At 49.3% G+C, this 21,031-nt stretch overlaps 1 protein-coding gene across 1 annotated transcript in view; it reads left to right on the forward strand.

Annotated features, from left to right (window-relative positions):
* MYO1D (myosin ID) overlaps window positions 1-21,031 on the forward strand; it is a 170,958-nt gene that overhangs the window by 90,602 nt on the left and 59,325 nt on the right. Inside the window, exons 20-21 of the mRNA XM_054224145.1 lie at window positions 10,271-10,384; window positions 15,851-16,005. Of these exons, the coding sequence (XP_054080120.1) occupies window positions 10,271-10,384; window positions 15,851-16,005 (269 nt within the window). The remainder of the gene's footprint in view (window positions 1-10,270; window positions 10,385-15,850; window positions 16,006-21,031) is intronic.

The raw sequence follows: 21,031 nt of genomic DNA on the forward strand, positions 1-21,031 counted from the left end.
CACTGGAATAATGGTAAAACTACAATATTCTGTTCTTAAAGATGTGACTACAGGAATTGTTTTGAATGGGAATGGGATGGTGGTGAGGGGAATTACTCAGGGTGTGCGGGGTGTCCGGTATACATACACCCGATGTGGGAGTTTAATTTTGCTGACCGTTAGGCAACTTTTAAGCTTTTAAGTCCTTATGTTTCTCTCGCTTGCTCCTGATTCAGCTTCAAAGGACAATCTCCTGTGCGGGCACAGGGGGAAGCAGGTTTCTGAAGCGCAGCTCCGTACCTTGCCCTGGTCAGTGATTGCAAGCACAGAGCTCCTGCCTTTCATAGAATCATAGAATCATTCAGGTTGGAAAAGACCCTTGGGATCGTTGAGTCCAACCATCAACCCCACTCTACTGAGTTGTCCCCTACACCATATCCCCCAACCCCACATCTAAACGAGCCTTAAACACATCCAGGGATGGTGACTCCACCACCTCCCTGGGCAGCCCATTCCAGTGTCTGACCACTCTTTCTGGGAAGAATTTGTTCCTAATGTCCAGCCTAAACCTACCCTGCTGCAGCTTGAAGCCATTCCCTCTTGTTCTATCGCTAATGACCTGTGAGAAGAGACCAGCACCAACCTCTCTACAATGGCCTTTCAAGTAGTTGTAGAGAGTGATGAGGTCTCCCCTCAGCCTCCTCTTCCTCAAACTAAACAGTCCCAGCTCCTTCAATCGCTCCTCATCAGATTTATTCTCCAGGCCCTTCACCAGCTTCGTTGCCCTCCTCTGCCCTCGCTCCAGCACCTCGAGATCTCTCTCATATTGAGGTGCCCAAAACTGGACACAATACTCAAGGTGTGGCCTCCCCAGTGCTGAGTACAGGGGGACAATCCCCTCCCTCCTTCTGCTGGTCACACTATTTCTAACACAAGCCAGGATGCCATTGGCTTTCTTGGCCACCTGGGCACGCTGCTGGCTCATGTTCAGCCGCGTGTCAATTAGAACCCCCAGGTCCTTTTCTGCCGGGCAGCTCTCTGGCCACGCTGCCCCAAGGCTGTAGCGATGCATGGGGTTGTTGTGGCCCAAGTGCAGGACCCGGCACTTGGCCTTGTTGAAGCTCATGCCGTTAGCGTTGGCCCATCGATCCAATCCATCCAAGTCTCTCTGTAGAGCCTCCCCATCCTCATGCAGATCAACACTCCCGCTTAACCTGGTGTCATCTGCAAACGTGCTGATGATACACTCCATGTCCTTATCAAGATCATCAATAAAGATGTTAAACAGAAATGGTTCCAACACTGAGCCCTGAGGAACACCACTTGTGACCGGCCGCCAGTACATCTCCATGTTTTCGGAGCAGTGCTTTCTTTTTTATGGTGTATGAAGAAATCCCGGAGCAGACGAACAGGCTTTCTGTACATCCCATTACTGTGATTACGTGTTGGAAAAATCCATTTTCTGCTAGGGTTTGTTACGCTGGTGTCCCAGCACTTCAGTAATAAGAGCAATCTGGAGATGGAATAGGTGTTACCTGTCATAACGCAGATTTCTTCCTCAGCCTGGAAGGTTTTCATTGCTTCCAGAGGTGACGAAAGCTTTAGCTTACCATGAGTGCTTAAAAAAAGTAGCTCGGCTGAAATCAGAAAATGCTGCGGACGCAGCGAGGTTCCAGACTTGCAGTCTTTAAATTATCTTGTCACTTTTTTGATCTTTTCCGGGGTTAAGTTGTGGGTCGCTTTCTTCTATCAGAGAGCTCAGGCTTAATCCCCCACTTCCCTGCTTAGTTAGGGACAGCTTTGCCTGGCTTTTGAAGTCATCTCTAAGGGAAGCCCAGGCGTGAGCGTGGCAGGATGGGACGTACGCGCGGTGACAGCGGGGCTGAGGTGGGACGAGCTGAGCTGAAACGGGCACAATGCCGTGGGCGATGGGGCGGCTGGCGCGGGGGAACGGCTCCTCGTCCACAGCCTGGCGGTGCCCGAGGCTTTGAAGTCGTTGTTCTGCTGTTCGTTCTTAAGGATCTGCATTAGGCAGAAAAAATATAGCTAAATTTAGTGAAAATACAGCATCTCCTTTAGGAAAATGATGGCCTCAAAGCAGCAAATGGGAGCACCTCTCCTCTGACAAATGCGTAAAATCATTCCAGCGCTGCTGTTGAGGACAAGACTGCAGCTTTGTAGGATCTTTAACGGTGTGCGTAAGGCTGGCGGTTTCGGTACAGCTCCACGTTTAACCTCAAGAGCAGAGGACCCCTTTCAAATCCACGCTCGGATGTAATATCTTTTTGAATGAACCATTTCTCTTCCTTCTTGTATGGACAAGAAAGGTCCAGGCAAGCCTGAAGTGAACAAAGGAGAGAAGACACACAATCCTGAACTTTGAAAGCTAATGAGACAGAGATTTGACGTTTGAAGATTCACCATTTCACTTCCCAACCAATGCACTTCTTTAGGTAATCTATTATGCCTTCAGTTTGAACACCGGCTTCGCAGACTAAGCAACTGTCGCAGAGCCCGTAAGCAACTCCGTGCCTTGACTACAAGAACACAGTCTTTACCCTGACAACAGCATTAGCCTTCTTTTACTCGTCACATAAAACAATTTATATCCTATCCTTTTTAAAACGAAGGTGTTTCTCTTGTCAAAAACACAAGCTTGTAGCATTCTGCCTCTTAACCGAGGAGTAATGGCAGGCTGAGGATCAGCTCTCAGTGCTGCAGGGTAGGGGGAATTTCTTCTGGTTGCTACATTCTTCCCTTTTCTTTTTAAAAAAAAAAAAAAAACATCGTAATATTTTTTTTTTTTCCCTGTTAGCCTTATCCTTCCCTAACTTCCCCGTGTCGTACCAAATGTTGTTTGCAGAGGAGCGGTGCTTGGCGGGAGCACGTGCGGGCTGGAGCCATGGTTAGACAGAGCGTTTGAAAGGGAGCGACTTTTCGCTGCGGGGAGGTTTGCCGAATTTCGTCGGCTAAACCTAAGATTTGTGTTGTGGGTTTTCAGGTTGGCTGTTGCTGTTTGTTTCTCAGCTGAAATCTGGAAAGCTTTAGCAGGGGACTGAAGAGTGAGTTACAGAAATGGAAGTGTAATTAATGATCAGGTCATTGCCTTGCTCCCCTCCAATAATTCTCTTCAACAAAGCATCAGTCCACAGAATGAGGTTGCTCAAGTTCATCGGGGGTATATTTTTCATGATTCAGCTTATTTGAGGATTCTTGAGCAAAAAATGTGCCGTTACTGCTGGTTCCTTAGGCAGGCAGAAGGGTGTCACTGGTAACGAGAGCGCGCTTTGGTGCCTCGAGGTGAATGTTTTATTTCTGGAGCAACATCAGACTTTCTTTGCGGCTTTCGGGAAGGTACCGAGCCATCACGCCTCGTGGGAAGCCTTTCTTGACTGTCAACAGCAGTGTTAGGTGTCTGCTCTTTAAAATTGACAGATAATTGCGGTCTAATACACTTCTTTCCCTGCAAAGAAAAGAAATCAAAAAGATAAGTCCTGGGCAAGTCGAGTACAAGTTAAGCCTGGAGTTTAAAAACTTATTTAAAAATGTTTATGTATAGAACATACCTTATGACCTGCAAGATATTTGCTAACCGTTCAATTCTTTGAGACGGATCTTTTTTAGCTGCTGATTGACATCGTTCTAGAGAAGTCAAGGAAGTAATACCAACTCTCGCCAGCCGGGGAACTGCTCTCGAAGTATTGATAACTGCTGCTAAAGTTTTCTTTAGCTTGAGGGCGTGGGGGTCTTCATTTCAACAGCTTGAGATGAATAATAATGGGTGAATCTGTTTGGACCGAAGCTTTTATAGCTCTTTTTATAGAAGGTCTGCGAAGAGACTTTGAAGCCTCGCTGATGGGAGGTGCGTGTGCTGGCTTCCTCGCGGGTGGGTATAGGTAGAAGCAGGTCGTTTCTGCCTACGGAAAAATACATCTTTTCTGAGCATTGTGGTGCTCTTCATTTTTCAAAGGAAATATTCAAGCTTTTTGCCTTGGGAAACCAAATGCATATTTCATGCGTACCACCAGATTTTGTTGTATCACCTAGGAAACAACGGTCTCCCTGGGTTTTTTTAGAATCAGGCTTTTCTTCCCACTTTCGCCCTTGTCGTTTGGGGCACCAAACTCCCTTGAGAGGCCCAAAGCCCGGTGCCCTGGGGTGTCTACAGCCCCCTGGCAGTGACCTGAAAAGCTCATTTGGAGGTTTTTCTGCTGTGAGCTAGACTTTCATTTTTCCCCGTGAGCTTGTCAAGAAGCTAAATTAAGACCGATTCGCGTTTGGATCAACAAAGATATAAATAAAAAAAATGCCCAGAAGGTGCAGAGAACACAATGCTGGGGAGGGCTGTTCTCTGGGAGGGTAGAAGCTGGAGCTGAGAACATAAGGCCTGTCTCTACTCCTACAAAATCAAATGAACGGTGGCATTTGCAACAGTGCTGGCATTTCTCTGGATCTCTTCTGTGCATGCTGCCCAATGTGACAGTTTACTTCTAAAAACACAGCATGTATTGTTTACATAAATATGCCATAGATGCATGAGACACCTGAAGCAAAGTGATTGCTTAGAAAGAGCTGAAAAGGACGCGAGTTCCAGGGCAGCGAGAATTTGCTTCTCACATGAGATGAGCTGCTGGACTTCCCCTTCACAGAATCCCAGACTGGCCAGGGTGGGAAGGGCCCTCTGGAGATCATCCCCTCCAACCCCCGGCCAGAGCAGGGTCACCCAGAGCAGGTGGCACAGGAACGTGGCCAGGCGGGGTTGGAATGTCTCCAGAGACGGAGACTCCCCCACCTCTCTGGGCAGCCTGTGCCAGGGCTCTGCCACCCTCACAGCAAAGAAGTTCCTCCTCTTGTTGAGATGGAACTTCCCAGGGGCAAGTTTGTGCCCGTTACCCCTTGTCCTGTCCCCGGGCACCACTGAGAAGAGCCTGGCCCCATCCTCCTGACACCAGCCCTGTAGGTATTGATAAGCCTTGATGAGATCCCCTCTTGGTCTGCTCTTCTTCAGGCCCAACAGCCCCAGGTCCCTCAGCCTTTCCCCAGCACAGAGATGTTCCAGGCCCTGAGCATCTCGGTGGCCCTTTGCTGTCCCCTCTCCAGCAGTTCCCTGTCCTTCTTGAACCAGGGAGCCCAGCACTGGCCCCAGTGCTCCAGCCGTGGCCTCCCCAGGGCAGAGCAGAGGGGGAGGTCCCTCAACCTGCTGGCCACGCTCTTTGTAATGCCATCCAGGAGACCATTGGCCTTCTTGGCCTCAAGGGCACGTTGCTGGCCCATGGGCAACTTGTTGTCCCCCAGGACTCCCAGGTCTCTTTCCACAGAGCTGCTCTCCAGCAGGTCACCCCCAACCTGTCCTGGTGCGGGGGGTTGTTCCTCCCCAGGTGCAGCACCCTACACTCACTCTTGTTGAACTTCATGATGTTCCTCTCCACCCAGCTCTCCAGCCTGTCCAGGTCATCTCTTTGGCTGCTCAGCTGAAGTTATTGTTCAGTGGGAACACTGAAAACAGTGGGCAACCAGCAGAAAGAAGTGGAATTTAAAACATGCTTGTAGAACTACTCCGATATTATATTGCCTTGCAAAAGCTGGGCACGTTTCCTGTCCCCACAGACCTTCCGAGGTGGGGTGTCCCTGGTGGCACAACAGGATGAGGTCTGTGCCCTTGGTCACCGGGGGCTCTGTGCTGGAGGTGGGCACAGGACGCTGAGATGAGAGCAACCAATGGGATCATGGCAGGGAGCAGATGGTGGTATCAGACTCTTTAAAACGAATTAAAATAAATTAAAAAGACATGTTTGGGAACCATGGCCACACGGCGTCGGATCCGAGGTCTGAGTGGGGCAGGTCACAGCCCAGCAGCCTGGAGAAGCCTTTGCTTTGACTCCCAGGACCTGGAGCCTGATGTGCTCAAGCTGCACGGCCAAGCGACGGTTTGAGGAACCCCTGCTACTCTGCTCGGACCACTCAGCGAGTAGCACCAGACACTGCTAACCTGCTTTCTCTGGGCCATTCAGTGTTTCATAGCCTTTATTTATTTTCTCCCATTCATCTGCTTCCTAAAAATAATCCCAGTTATTCAGCATCTCTTCCTGTGAGGTTTTCCAGGCCCTCAATCATTTTCTTTACCTTCCCTGAACCATTGGAGTCTCCACGTTCACCATCCTGGTGCTTCACGCAATATTCCAAGCGAGACCATGGCGCCCAGGACATTAATCCCCGCGCTCGTCTCTACCGCATGCTAACGCCTTGCTTGTTTTCAGCTGCCTCGCGTGTTTGTGCCAAGATCTATCCAGAGCTGTCTAAAATCATCCTCGGTTACCGTTTCTGAGCCGGTGCTGTTAATTTAAAGCTGTCATCTAGCTCTCCAATTTGCATTTCTTGCCTCTCTCTGCTCTGAACTTCGCCACTCTGCTGCCGGTTGGCTGGGAATATTTAAGTTCTCCCGACTTCACCTAGGAAAATCCTATTTATGTTCATCCGCCTCATCACGTCTCACCCTTCTCTGCCCTCCTCGGCTGGTTAATAAATATCTCCGTGACTGTGGTACACCGATGACTCCGGTTTTGCCGCACTGAAAAATACTTTCTACTTTGCGTCCTACTTTCTCGCTTGCTTTTCACTAAACTTTGCATCTTGTGCCTACCTAGTACCTGACGTCTTGGGGCGTCTGAAAGCCTAGATGACATTAAATCTTCTCCTTTGGGGGAGTATTTCCTGGACAAATTAATTGCGATGTTAGTGAGACGCGTGTTTCCTCCGTGAAAACCCTCTTGCTGGAGCCTGACGTTACCAGCAGCCTCGAAGAATGTTTGTGATGGTTGCGGTGGGATGGGGGGAATTGAAATGATCGGTGTCTGGAACAGAGGTGGGAATAAAGACGTGATCCCAGGGTATGAAACACTTCTCTGGAAAGAATATAATTTTGTCTCCTGCCGTAACATGATCCTCCCGCTTCTGTTTTTGGAAATAATCACACCAAATCCATAAGGTGTGGAATGGTGGTTTATTAGCTTCAGTCTTCCTGGATCTTCCCCAGGTCTGTGTTACTGTGAAGGTACAACATTTAGTATCTTGTGTCCTTTGCATGAGTCCCTTTTTAATAAACGGTTGCATATTTTTACAATAATTTTCCAGAGGTGCTTATGTGGCATTTGACAGCAGTTTTCGGTGATTTAATTAATCAGCTACTGCAGGGATGCTGTTGCTGGAGACCTGATCGGTGGCAAAAAATAAACATGGATTCAGAACTTCGGAATACCTAAAATTAAGGAAAAATAAATAATTAATTACATGACTGCGGTATATGGCTCGCTGCTGGGCCATGTCTGTTACTTTACATAAATACTTTGCTTAAAATAATCTCTTCTCCCGTTGCTCTCACTGGGTAGAAACTGGATGCATGAACAAGATTCTGGGACGTGGGGCTGTGCACTGGGCTGTTTTCGACTGGACTTGCGGAGGTGTTCACGTATTGCTGTCTTCCAAAAGTTCATTTTTACCTTATCAGAACCCTTATGTATAATTGTTTGGGGTTTTTTTTTAGAAAAAAAAATTTTAGTGTACCCATAAGTCCGCTACAGGATGGAGCTTTGTTTCCCCATACGCTGAGTGCCTGGGTACGCGAGCGGTATCTCGGGTGGTATCTCAGAGTAGTATTTTGAGGTCAAATTAAAGCAAAGCAACTTCTTGAGGACGCCTAAGATTATTCCACGGGGGTTGGGACATCTGTGTGCAGATAATCGCTGCTGCTGTTGACTGCTGGTGAGATCACAGGTGATAATATAGTGGTTTGCCTCGGCAGGCAACTAATGGTGGTTCGCTGAATTATAGCATGTACCTATAATTGGTCTTAAATTTAGAGCTGTAGAACCTGGTGGCAACATTAAGATATTAAGATATTAATGTCTCCCAGTGGCGACACTAAGCTGTGTTTGCTGAACTACTAGAAACTGCCAGAATATTTCAGATACTGTGAAGTCTGTTTTCTTGGTAGTGTACGGGCTGATGAAATCTCAGAGTGATTTAGGTGGGAGGGAGCTTCTGGAGGTCTTTGGTCCAACCTCCTGCTCTGACCAGGGCTAAATTCAGAGTTAGATGAGGCTGCTCAGGCTCTCAGTCAGCTGGGATGTGACAGTCCCCAAGGATGAAGGTTAAACGGCCTCTCTGAGCCCTGTCCCCGGGCTGCCACCCTCCGCGGCAGACTTTTTTCCCCTTGTGTCCTGTTGGACATTCTGCTGCTGCATCTTCTGCCCATTGCCTCTTGTCCTTTAGCTGTGCTTCTCCGAGAAATCCAGCTCCATCTCTGTGCCCTACCTTGGTCAGAGGGTACGGTCATTTGAAGACTAAAGCACCTTTACCTCTTTTGGGAAGCCAGCATTAAAGTTGTTTGAAGTGCGCTATGATTTTCCTAGCACTAAGTATCTTCTGGGAGTGGAGTGGGAGTCCCGACTGGGGTCCAGTTTCAACATAACCTGAGAATGGTACAAGCCTTTAACAAAAGCCAAACCAAACACAACCTCACTCAGTGGTCAGTTAACCTTCCAGGTGCACAGATGCCTCTGGGTGCCGCCTCCTGTGGTCTAGACGTTTGCTGGATGCTGTAGCTCTGCTCCGGCTGTTCCCGGCATAGCCCACAGGCAGTGAGCTCCTGGTTAAAGAATTTCTTTTGAGGAGCTTGAGCCCACCAGTGATCTTCAGACATCCTTGCCTGGAATACCATGTACAATAACATGAATAACAGAACACAAAGCTGACTTAAAATCTGGGTTGAACGATGTCCACCTCCGTAGAAAAATCCGCTGTATTCCCAGTACGGGTCTGGCTCAGCCGAACTGCTCTCCTAGCTCGCTGCTGCCGAACAGAGCTGTCCTGGTTTCTTCCCCTGTTTATCATAGAATCACAGAATGGTTCGGGTTGGAAGGGACCTTAAACATCATCTAGTTTCAACCCCCTTGCCCTGGGCAGGGACACCTCCCACCAGACCAGGCTGCTCAAAGCCTCATCCAGCCTGGTCTTGAACGCTTCCAGGGATGGGGCAGCCACGTTTTTTTCAGGTCGGTGAATTGGTAGGGCTGATGGGCACCAGAGCTGGCTCGGGAGATGGGGTTAGGACCTCCTGGAAGGGGCAGCAGGACATTTTCCTCGATGGCAGTGAGCCTTTAGACGGGACTGGTGGTGCTCTCGCTCTGCCTTTCTTGCTGGGGAAGGGAGAGGGTTGTGTTCAATACCCCTTGTAGCCTGGGGGCACTCCAGCTTGGGTCTTTCTTCTGCTTGCCAAGAAATAACCTTGCCTTCCTCCTGCCAGCTGGTTGCCTGGGTCCCAGCGTACAGGCTGGGCTCTCCCGGGCTCCCTCTGGTCTGTTCAGTCTCTTCTGAATAGGAAGGACAAGAGGAAATGGCCTCAAGTTGCCCCACGGGGGTTTAGGTTAGATATTAGGAAAAATTTTTACACTGAAAGGGTTGTCAAGCATTGGAAGGGGCTGCCCAGGGAAGTGGTGGAGTCGCCATCCCTGGAGGGATTTAAAAGCCGGGCAGATGTGGTGCTGAGGGACATGGGGTAGTGGTGGGTTGGGCAGTGGTGGGTTGGTGGTGGGACTCGGTGATCTTAAAGGTCCCTTCCAACCTGGGAGATTCTGTGATTCTTCCTTCTTGTGGAATGGCACAACTTCAGCAAAACCGGGGGAGCGTGCCCGTGCTCAGCTAACACGTCCACTAACGGGCAGGGGAAGGAACGTTGTCCACGTTTTCCACTTCTTGGAGGAGTTGCTTAGCTACGGCCAAGGCACGGGTGCTTTACAAGAGGGAAGTGGGACCTGCTCAACTTCAGGATGTGCCAATGCATCTGCTTTCAAATGCCTGAGGTCTGGACTGTCGCAGACCCTGGTGACACCCTCTTTGGCTCTGCGGGGCGGGTGTTCTGCATCGTGCTTTTGGGGTGACAACATCACATACGGAATGGAGGAACGACAGCCACTCGCCTTGGGCTTGGTGTCTGCCAGCGACGGGGATGCGGGTTGAGTGTTGCTCGGGGAAAGCATCTGTCCGTTCTTTGTCTGAGGCCATGGACTTGCCCAGGTTGCCCCAGCCCGGCTCGATGCCTCTGGGAATGTTGCTTTTCCGAGACTCTGCATTTCTCTATTGGTAAAATGGGATTATGGGCTCCATCTTCCCTTTTCGAGATCTGTGGAGAAAACCCGTTGAAGAGCTATGGGAGTTTTGCGTATTTACTGCTGCAGCGTTTTATTCTGCGTGGCCTTGCAGTGATCAGTGGGACTGAAAATTTGCTTCTTTGCAGGTCAATCGCTTTAATAAGGTGGAGGACAGAGCAATCTTCATTACCGATCGACACCTTTATAAGATGGACCCTATGAAGCAGTACAAAGTGATGAAGACCATCCCCCTCTATAATGTAAGTACGAGGACGGAGGAATCTCATGTCGGGCTCTCTTAGTTATGCAGAGCATCTGCTCTTCAGCTCCATTTTCATATCCATAACATGGAAAAGGACCTTGGTTTACAATTTTTAATCTATTTGATGCCTTTAAACCAGTTATAATACAGTTATCTACAACACTGATGTATCACGTTAGCTTTTAATTTCAGTACATAAAATAAAAGCTAAAATCCAAACTGCTTATCATGCTCTCTTCTGCCCCATCTTCGTTTCTTTAATTGCAGTGTGCCACAAGATCTTGTCCTCGTAATGGGGTTAGCATTTCACAGCAGCTTACGACACAGTTCCCGTGTCTCTGGGGGTTTGTTTGATCCTTCGTGTCGGGTTTGAATTTTATTTATTTATTTTTTTAAATATTTGTTCAAGTTTAATGTAAATCTTATGAAAGCTAAATTTGGAATTATAGCGAGGTATCTGGCCTTTGGGGCAGCAGAGTTTAGCTGCCGGTGACAGAGCAGCAGATTATCGCTGGTAGGAAGGGGGATGGGGGAGAACCTCATCTGAGCTCCTCAGCGTCCCGGGGTGGGGATTCAACTGCTTGTTTGTTTTCCTCAGTCTGAGGTAACGCCACTACGGTTATCTTAAACCCCCACAACCCGGCTGGGTTGCTTGGAAGTGTCGTACACAAATTTGTTGGGATGTTTGTGGTTGGAGAAATAATAAATCTGGTGGCCCCATATTGCGAAAAGAGCAAAGATTGGGATTGGGGTAACGGTAAAATCTAATCTGTGAACGTGGAGTGAATGATTAGCCCAGAGTGCATCCCTAATCACAGAATCACACAGAATGGTTTGGGTTGGATGGGACGTTAAAAATCATCTCGTTCCACCCCCCTGCCCTGGGCAGGGACACCTCCCACCAGCCCAGGTTGCTCCAAGCCCCGTCCAACCTGGCCTTGAACCCCTCCAGGGATGGGGCAGCCACAGCTTCTCTGGACAACCTGGGCCGGGGGCTCACCACCCTCAGAGGGAAAAATTTCTTCCTCAGATCTCATCTCAATCTCCCCTCTTCCAGTTTAAAACCCTTCCCCCTCGTCCCATGGCTCCCCTCCCTGCTCCAGAGTCCCTCCCCAGCTTTCCTGGAGCCCCTTTAGGGACTGGAAGGGGCTCCAAGGTCTCCCCGGAGCCTTCTCTTCCCCAGGCTGAACCCCCCCAGCTCTCTCAGCCTGTCCCCACAGCAGAGGGGCTCCAGCCCTCCCAGCATCTCCGGGGCCTCCTCTGGCCCCGCTCCAACGGCTCCTTGTCCTTCTTGTGTTGAGGGCTCCAGAGTTGGATGTTGGGTTTGTGGGTCCTCTTCTAACCTCCTGGCAGGTCACCCACCGCAGCGTGTGCGTGGGGCAGGGTGTGCGTGAGGCATCGTGCTCGCCTGCCTTGATTGCGGGCCCTTATGAGAGTACGGGCTGCCGCAAAGCAGCGTCTCCGGGTCAGGGGCTCTGCTTTGGCAAGGACGCGGCTGGCGGGAGGGAGCAGCTGCAGGTCGTTTTCCTCAGTCCCCGTTCTGTTCTCCTGACATTATCTCTTAATTGTGCCAAATGGCATTGTCAGCAGAGCACGCTGCGAAATGGCTGACTCTTGCTCCTGCAAACCGACTTGTTCAAACACACAGACTCTGAGCTGAGCGTTCTCCCTGGACGGGTGGGTTCTTGCGAAGGATCGAGGTGAACGCAGGTAGACAAGGTGGAATTTTGTCCCTCACAATTCCTCAATATTGGTTTTCTCAGCTGTTACCTTATTCAGAATGGTTAGGCCACTGCAATTCGCTTACTTCATTGGTAACTACAGGTAAATCTCTATTTAACACAGCTTTAGAAAAATATCTGCTTTACCTGGGTGTCTGCGGGGTTTAAAGGTGGAGCTGGTACATTTGCGTAACAGCGCGAGACGCAGACGCCGCTTGTCGCCCGACCGCTTTCCTCTGAGACCCTGAATGCCTTAAAAATTAGAGGAGGCGAGCGAGTCAGATGCAATTTGTAGGTTGCCCATAGAATAGCTATTCCTTAGAAATGTTATTAATTATTGTTTTTTTCACAAAACACGGATGTCTAAACCAGAGCACCCATTCGTAGGGAGGGCTGTAGTGCAGGCTGGCTGCCTTGCGTTTCCTCTGGCAGCAAAACAGTTAACGGTCGGTGCATCTGGGTCTCTTGATCTTAGAATATTTAAATTTCCATAGATATAAATCAGTTTTATTTGTAGATCTGCAATAATTCGCTTTAGTAACCCAACGATATCTTTGACCTGAGCAGCTGTGAAGGGGTCCTGGAGTAGTTTGCACAGGAGGGATGGCTCCGAAAGACCCTGCACTGCCTCATACGGGTGGCAGAAGAATATTCCGGAGTGGAAATTTGCTGAAAGCGATCTTTGGTAAATGCCATAGTGATAAATTTCTGCTCTGTTGGCCGCAGCCTCTCCTTTTCCCTGCTTCTCCTGCGCTGTGGTCCTGGGGAACACAAGCGGATGGGCCCGTGGCGCCAGGGATGCTCATCGATCCCCTGGCACTCCCCGGGGAGAGGAGGAGAGAGTCTGGAGACCTTCCTACACAGTACAGGAAATATTTGTGTTTCTTTTGCCAGGATTTCTTCGACTCAACTCTGGCGAATGGTTAATGTTATAATGCAGTTGTGGGTTTTTTTGCTTTTTGTAGTTCTGTTTTACATTTTGTTACTTAACGATGTGAGCATGTGTTGTCTTTCACCTCCTGAGCGGCCTTGCACTCTCTCCCTCGTTTTTCGGGTTGCCTGATCCCTTCTTGCGTGGCAACCCCTTGGTAGGGTACGGGGAAGTGGGGTAAGTGGCCAGTTAGCGGTAGAGGTATTCTCTCCCTTTTGGGGAAAAAGCAATTATTTGAACTGATGGGAAGATTTTGGAGAAGCAAGTGGATAATACTTCCATCAGTCGTGCTCTGTATCGGTGTATCAAGTATGTCCTGCTAGAAGTTGTCCTTCTGGTGGGCAGAGGTGACCCCAGCTGAAGCTGGCTGCCCAGTAGCCGTGCTGCTCGCGGGCAGCACCCCGTCGGCACGGCAGCATCCTTGGGGATGGTGTTTCCATGGGAATCTCGTTAGAGACAGTCAGCTGCTCTCTGTTAGGACCAGAAACTTGGTTTTGGCTGAAGAAATCACGCTGCAGCTCCCCGTCTCCTTTAACCATGTTACAGGTAAATGGTTGAAGTATAACCCTTAGCGCGTGGCCGCGCGGATCCCAGCCTCGGCACTCTGTTATTGTGTGTCCCGAGTGAGGAATCTCTAATTTTGTGCAAATGGTGACAAAGCAATAACTTTCCTCTCAACCCTGACAATTTTGCTGGATTGAGACGCTGCATTGGGGGATTTTCTGCGTGCGAGCCTTCTGGCAGTTGCCTCAGAAGTACCGATATAAAATTATCTTTTCTGTTCTTACCTGGAGGAAAAATAAACAGATGATGGCAGAAAGGAATTAAAAGCAGCAGAAAGGATCTTGCAGCCACCTTTCCCGCTACAGCGGTGAACACAATAAAGGATGTTCTGTGGATGCTGAGAGCATTTTTTCCAGATCTTTAAGCAGAGCTAATATTAGTGTTTGTAAATACCGAGATAAGCACCTTCTCTGGAATTATTTCTTTTGTGTTCTATTTATTGGTTCAGCTGGTTGTATGGGGAGGGGTGAAATAGGAAAATTTTGAAGGGCTCTTGGACTTCTGACGTGGTTCTGCTGAATAATTAATGTTTAAATAGGCTTTTCAAATGCAGAGATTTCAACTTGTTCATCGTTCGCGCTCGGCGCGCGCTTAAAACCTTGATGGCAGCAGTCCCCGTGGTGCTGTTGTGCTCACAGGCTGTTATTTAAGCATGCAAATTAATTTTAAGGGACACTATAAACCCAGGCAGCTGTTAATGCCTGCGCGTGAAGTGTAGCTTGTTTTTAAAGTATTTCCTAACCTCAGAATAGCGTGAGCGGCAGAGGGTCAGCTCCACCTGTGGTGGGTGTATGAAATTGGTAGCAGGAGGTGTGTAAAATACCAGGGATTGCAGCTGTTCGGCCAGACTGTTGTACTGGGATAAGAAGCCAACAAAATGTGAGCGATTCCGGACTTGGGTAGTGTTTTAGCCAGCAAATGGGGCACAGGGCGCAGCGCCGCACGTTGGTCGTGGCGTGCGCTCCCGGCACGCTGCTGCGGCCAGGGGCCTCTCAGCGCTGGAACGGCTTCTTGGAAACGCGACGGTGTGAGTCCTAAAGCAAAGGTACGGCCCCAGGCTGTGCCTGGCTGTGATTCACGCTTCTGAGAGGAGTGCGTAGTCTCCAGCGCGGTATGTGCTGGTGTCGCTCCCACCACGGGCAGTGGGGTTGCATGGAAGGCTTTTTTTCTTTAAGAAGGGAACGATGAGACTTGCGCTTCCACAGAACAGGCTATCGGTGCCTCTCACTTTTAGGAGAATGTGGCAAATCTCTGCAAGTCTCTGGATGACTCAAAGGAGTCGGGAAGTCCTTTGGTGGACAGGGAAGGTCTCTGTACGCATCATTCTTTTGCTTTTCTCTTTTTTTTTTTCATTAATTTTATTTCTTTAGCACCAGTTTGTACTTGCCTCTTGATGTTTCTTTTGCCATCCTTATATTTTGTTTCCCCAGCATGGATTTATTTTTTTGCTCTTTCTAATATTCATCTGAATAGCCTGCGTACCCAGATTGCCGCTTGTAAAAATTCCCTGCTTTTGCTTTGTGGGATGATGAGGACAAAGCTTTTAATGCACCGACTGGCAGTTACTTAACAGACCCAAAAAACGCCAAACCCAAACCCCACACCTTTTTATTTTGTCGGAACGGCAAGACTTTAATCCATGCCTAAATACTGAAATCATCACGGCTTTGCGGGGTTTGCAACTTATATTGTTCGTCAAGATGTTTCAGCTTTCAGTAAAAAACTTCACCCTTCTGTTATCTGCGTACCGGTGCGCTCTCAGCGCCGCGTATGTGCATTTGAGGATGGTCGTTGGCCAGACTCATGACGATCGTTGGTTTCCTTTGAAAAGAAATACAAGAGCAGCCTTGTGGCTCTGCCACTGAGCGCCGTGGCGTCATCCAGCGGGAGATTTGGGGGAAAGCAAGCTTCGGCTGTTGGAAACCCACCTGGTGCCGTCTTTGGCGGGTGCCCATGGTAGGGACGGGCAGGAGGGCACTGCACGGTGGGAGAATGCTGCTTCTGGCGGAGGTTGCCCAGGTGAACCCAGTCTAGACGGTAAAATTTCCTCGCATCTTAGAGACTGTCAATTTCCAAAAACCTCTGTTGTTTCGCCTTGATTTTTTTCAGCTTGTGGGAGGAGTGCTGAGGACCCAAGCTCTCCGGTAGGAGTTGAGAGCGAGCATGGCGTCCCGGAGAGGGAAGAACTAGCCTGGCAAGTAGCAAAAATATCAGTGTATATACCATCGTTCTTGCTTTCTCTTCCCAGCTGATAGGATTGAGCGTCTCCAATGGAAAGGACCAGCTCGTGGTCTTCCACACGAAAGACAACAAGGATCTCATTGTCTGTCTCTTCAGTAAAGAGCCCTCCAACGACAGCAGGATCGGAGAGCTGGTGGGAGTCCTGGCGAGCCACTTCAAGAGGTCAGTGTCGGGGAGGGATTTTGTTGACAGCTCAGCCTAGCGTGCCAAATCGGAAACTTCCCTCCGGTCGTTTTGATGCCAGTCTTGAGCTTCATCTGTCTGTCTTCGCTGTATTACTAGGATACCAGAGCAACGGTTTTTTCCTCGTGTTTTTCGGATGTGTTTTTTAGCTACCACACTTTGCCTGCCCCTTCTGCCTTCCCTGTACGTGTTTGTTAGAGCATGGCTGTTTGGGGACAGATATCGCCGAAGATGCGTTTTGAGTGTGTCACAACGTCTCCTGAATGCTTCTTACAGCCGAACTCTTAACATAGGAAATTAAGATATAGCTATTCGTTCCTCAGATTGCTCCCCCTGCCCCCACTATCAGCAGACGATTTATTGCTTGAGCTGTAAAATGTCATCTCTGTTTCCTGAAAATTGTCTCTCTTGTAAATCAATGTGCGAAAGCTGGTTTATTGCTGCACCGAATACTGAAGTGGTTGTCTCGCATTGAGCTTCTCGTAGCTCCAGCTGAACTAGCAACAATCACCTTTACACCGTAGTCTGGGGACTGTCCGGACGGGCGTCCCGGCAGCGACTGCTTTGCAGGCGATGACAGAACAGTAGCTCTGGAGAGAAATGGTGTGTGGAGTCGCCAGCCCTTCAGGGCTGTTCCCCTGCTCCTCCAAAACGCGTTCTCGGGAGGGCTGATGTTGAGCAGCATCACGTGCAGCGTCGGCCTTTGCCGTTCACAGTATCGTGCTCCATTTGTGACCCATAAAGAAGAGTCTTTGTGGGTAAATAGTCACACAGTGGAAGTGGATTTAGGTTACGTTAGGTCCCTGGGTAATTTTTTTTTCATGAATTCAAGAAGAACCTGCCGGTTTAGCCACTTCTCACCGCGGCTGGAGGTAGGTGTCAGCTTCATTTGAAATGAATTCTCGGCATAGCTTGGTTTGGGAAATTCAGTGCTGAAAAGCGACAGAAAACACTCTCTGTTTTTGCTTTTACCTAAATATGGGATCATTTCAACGGTAGCTTATTCCTGAAGGCTCAGGAGATTATGGGTATTGTAGAGCAACACACTTCATTTGGGGAATCCTGTGAAGTAGCTGGAGTTCTTTCGTGTCTGGCGTGTTTGGAACCCAGGTGACATCTTCTTCAGCTAGCTGCTGCGCCTCGCGGCCTTAACGAGCCTCTGAGCTGGGAAACCGTTGATTACACTCCAGATCCTGAAATGGTCAGCGTTCAGGCTGCCCAGGTTTGCCGTTCCTTCGCCTTGGACACTACTACAAAGTACCCAGCCTTTTTATCACGCGGCGGGGGGGCACGTGTGCTTCGTTTTAAGAAAGTACGTTGTATGGCCATCCGTCTGAAATATCGCACTTTTCATATAAAAGTATGGATTTTCAATTTCTTACACTGATTTTAACAATGGCATTTTTATCTTTAAAAAGAATTAGTTTTTATCTGATCACTGTCTGTAGAAGACTGACAGTTATACACTTTTATGCTCTTTAATCTTCACTTAAAACAACATTAGCAGGTTTTCTTAAAACAATATTAGCAGGTTTTTTTACTGCTTCAAATGACAAATCTCAGCACAGCGTGTTAAATGGGGGAGCTGGTCTATAACCCCCTTTTTTTTTTCTGCAATAAAAGTTTCCGGTTTAACGGTAACGTACAGGAACAGCTCACATTTAATTTTCCAAATATCCAAATGTCATGGTTTCCTGCTTCAAAGCGGCATCTGTCAATCAAAATAAAAGGAAATATTTTCAGCCACTTTCCGTTTTCTAAGAGTAAAACAACCCTGTCAGTGAGTGGGATTAGCTGACCCCTCGCTTGAGAGGCACTTTGGGAATTCCTCATTAAACGGGATTAGCTGAAAGTCCCCGCGTGCCTCGCGGCGAGTGTCGGGTTCTCGGTCCCGCCCGTCAGAGGGCAGTTGCTCTGAAAAGAAAGTGGCTCCGGCACTAAGATCTTAAGCCTAAAAGTTCAGTCGCTGGGTGACCCTGAGCTGGGACTTCGGAGCCCTGCCCCGGCGGGGGCGCGGGGAGCAGCTCCCTCGGGTCCCCGGGGGGGCTCGGGACACACGGAGTCGTTTCCAGCCATCCCAGCATCAGTCCCAAACCCCTGCTGGGAGGTTTTGGCAAGGGTAGGGCTGCACGCCTGCCCTCGGGGGTGTGTGGCCTAGCAGGTGATGGTGCTTACACGCTTGTGGAATAAAATCGTGTAAAATTTTATGCCGTTCTGTATTAGTCTGTAGGAAAGATGAGGAGGAGGCTGGCGGTGACATCTGTGCTGAGGATGCCTAAACCTTCTCGTTCAGAGAATTATAGAACCATGGAATCGTTATGGTTGGAAGAGACCTTTAAGATGGTCAAGTCCAGCCGTTAACCCAGCACCGCCGAGTTATCGCTCGATGCTTTGTTTCGGTTTTTAGTATGTTTCCAAACTCTTTGAACTGGGAACTTCGACGCTGATACATCATGCGTTGGGAATTTTTGGAAATTTTCAGCAAAAAATAGTTGAGGCATAATGGCTTTGGGTGCTGTTGCTTTGGGAGAAGTTACGCTCCCCTCTTCTTAGGCATAAAGGCTTCACCTTTGGGAACGTGTTGCCTGAGTTCACGTCCCTGGAGGGGTTCAAGGCCAGGTTGGACGGGGCTTGGAGCAACCTGGGCTGGTGGGAGGTGTCCCTGCCCAGGGCAGGGGGGTTGGAACTAGATGATCTTTAAGGTCCCTTCCAACGAAACCATTCTATGATTCTGTGATCTTTTCGCTTCCCCCATAAAAATCTGCCTGAAGCTGCATCTTTTAAAAACTATTCCTAGTAGGACTTTTCTTTACTTTCAGGCTGTGGTCACAAATCAGGATTTATATAGCGTAAAACTAACATGAGCTGTGAAATTTTGGGGTAGTGACTCTGCTGAGAATATAGGATATCTTGAATATAGAATCATAGAACGGTTGGAGTTGGAAGGGACCGCTAGTCGAGCTAACGGGTGTTTGGGTCATACTTCTAATATATCAGCTGGGTTATATTTTCTTTTAAGAATGCAATTACTTAGGTAACTGAATTCCCAACAGAAATGATGGGAAGGCCAGCTGAGATGCTGCTGTAGTGGCCACAGTAAGTTCAAGCCCCCCGGCAGAGCAGTGTCTAGACGTGTCCATCAACTTGAGGTCTCCTGGGTGTTTTCCTTGCTGCTCTCTGGTGGTGCCCGGCCCAGAGCCCGTGTGCCAGGTGAGAACAGCTGGGATTAAGCAGAGCGCGTGAAGTAGCTGGGAAGATCCTCCTGCTGCTCCGTGTGTTGGGTGGTCCCTTGTAGGAGCAAGCGTATGAAACGGGGATGACGGGGCTGTATCGTGCTGCCGGGCAGGAGGAAGAGATGCTCTGAGGTGACGAGTGTACCGCGTTGCTCTCAGCGTCGGTTGCCGAAGCACTTGCTTGCAGTGGAAGAGGCGTAGCTCTCAGAAGCTGTAGATGTGGCCACAGTGTCCCTTCACGTGTTGGAGCCCACGCGCAGGAGAAAGGGACCCAAGGAGCTCTTGGAGGAGTGAGAATGGACATCAAAGAGGAGGACTATCAGCCAGGAAAGGATTTATCCTTTCCATCTTGGATGGAGAGGGAATCTTTATCAGGGAGTGGAGTGATAGGACAAGGGGTAATGGTTTTAACCTGGAAGAGGGGAGATTTAGGTGAGATCTGAGGAAGAAATTCTTTGCTGTGAGGGTGGTGAGCCCCTGGCCCAGGTTGCCCAGAGAAGCTGTGGCTGCCCCATCCCTGGAGGGGTTCAAGGCCAGGTTGGACGGGGCTTGGAGCAACCTGGGCTGGTGGGAGGTGTCCCTGCCCAGGGCAGGGGGGTGGAACGAGATGATCTTTAAGGTCCCTTCCCACCAAACTATTCTCTGATTCTGTGATCTTTTACACCCACGCTGCTTCATGGTCCTTAAGCCTCCAGAACATGTCTCAGTGGATCAGTCCAACGTGCAGAGGACTCTATCTGGGTGTCCTTCATTGCTGTACTTCACCAGAGAAGACCCGATCATAGCCAGTTTCCAGAGCACTAATTGCTTTTACTCTCATCCTCCTGTGGCTCTCGCGCTGTGTGCGTGCCCTCCTGTGTCCGGCCCTCCCTGCAGCGTGATCCAAACTCCGTGGGTTGTGAAGGCAGCTCAGATGTCACCACCCAAGGTGACCGAGACCCGTCCTTTGTCCCTGAGCACTGTGCTCCATTCTGCAGCACGCCCCAACTTAAAGAAGGTATTATTTTTGGTCTGTGTTAGAAGACAGACGGGATTTTCTGTCTGACTGCCCCACGCAGTTCAGATGGTGGTAGATCCGTGGCCGGCTCTGGTGGATGCTTTCTGTTCCCCTAATCCCCGCTTTGTCTGCCACCGCCGGCGCTGGGCTCCTTCCAGGATTGCTGAAGGGAAGGGGGAGTTAAAAGAACAGTAAAAAGCAATCCCTGCAGAACTCCAGTAGAAAATCACTTGCCGAAGGATAATTTTGTATTTTCCATTGCGCTTGGAGACCCGTCAGCCAGTTTTAATCATTAGCGTGCACTGGATTAATTTTCTTTAGTTCTGGGTTCTTAAACTGGCATGCCTTGGAGCGTTGGCACCGCCACGCTATTGACCAAGCAGTAATTCATAAAAACGGATCTCCCGCGTCCACCGCGGGCTGTTGGCTCCACGAAAGCCTGTTACCCCCGTCTTACTCCGCGCAGGGCTCCCCTTGCCTTGGCACCGAGGTGTCCTTAGCAAGATTACGTCCCTCGCCTTTCCCTTTTCCTCGCCTTAAGCGTTGTCGTTTGGCTCCGCCTGTGCGCGTCGCTGCATTAGCCGAGCTGGCGGCGATTTATTGGGTGGTGGAAGTGGAGAGGTTTGGTTATGAGACTTAGCGTCACGTGGGCGTCTGTCCTCGGGGTGTAATACGGGAATGTCACGCTGTGTGTGTATAATTTATACGCACGTATGTAAAAAAATGGGGGAAATACACGTATCTACATATATATGCATAACGGTAAAAATTGGGG

Source organism: Rissa tridactyla, chromosome 19, assembly GCF_028500815.1.
Source record: "Rissa tridactyla isolate bRisTri1 chromosome 19, bRisTri1.patW.cur.20221130, whole genome shotgun sequence".
NCBI classification, from domain to species: domain Eukaryota; kingdom Metazoa; phylum Chordata; class Aves; order Charadriiformes; family Laridae; genus Rissa; species Rissa tridactyla.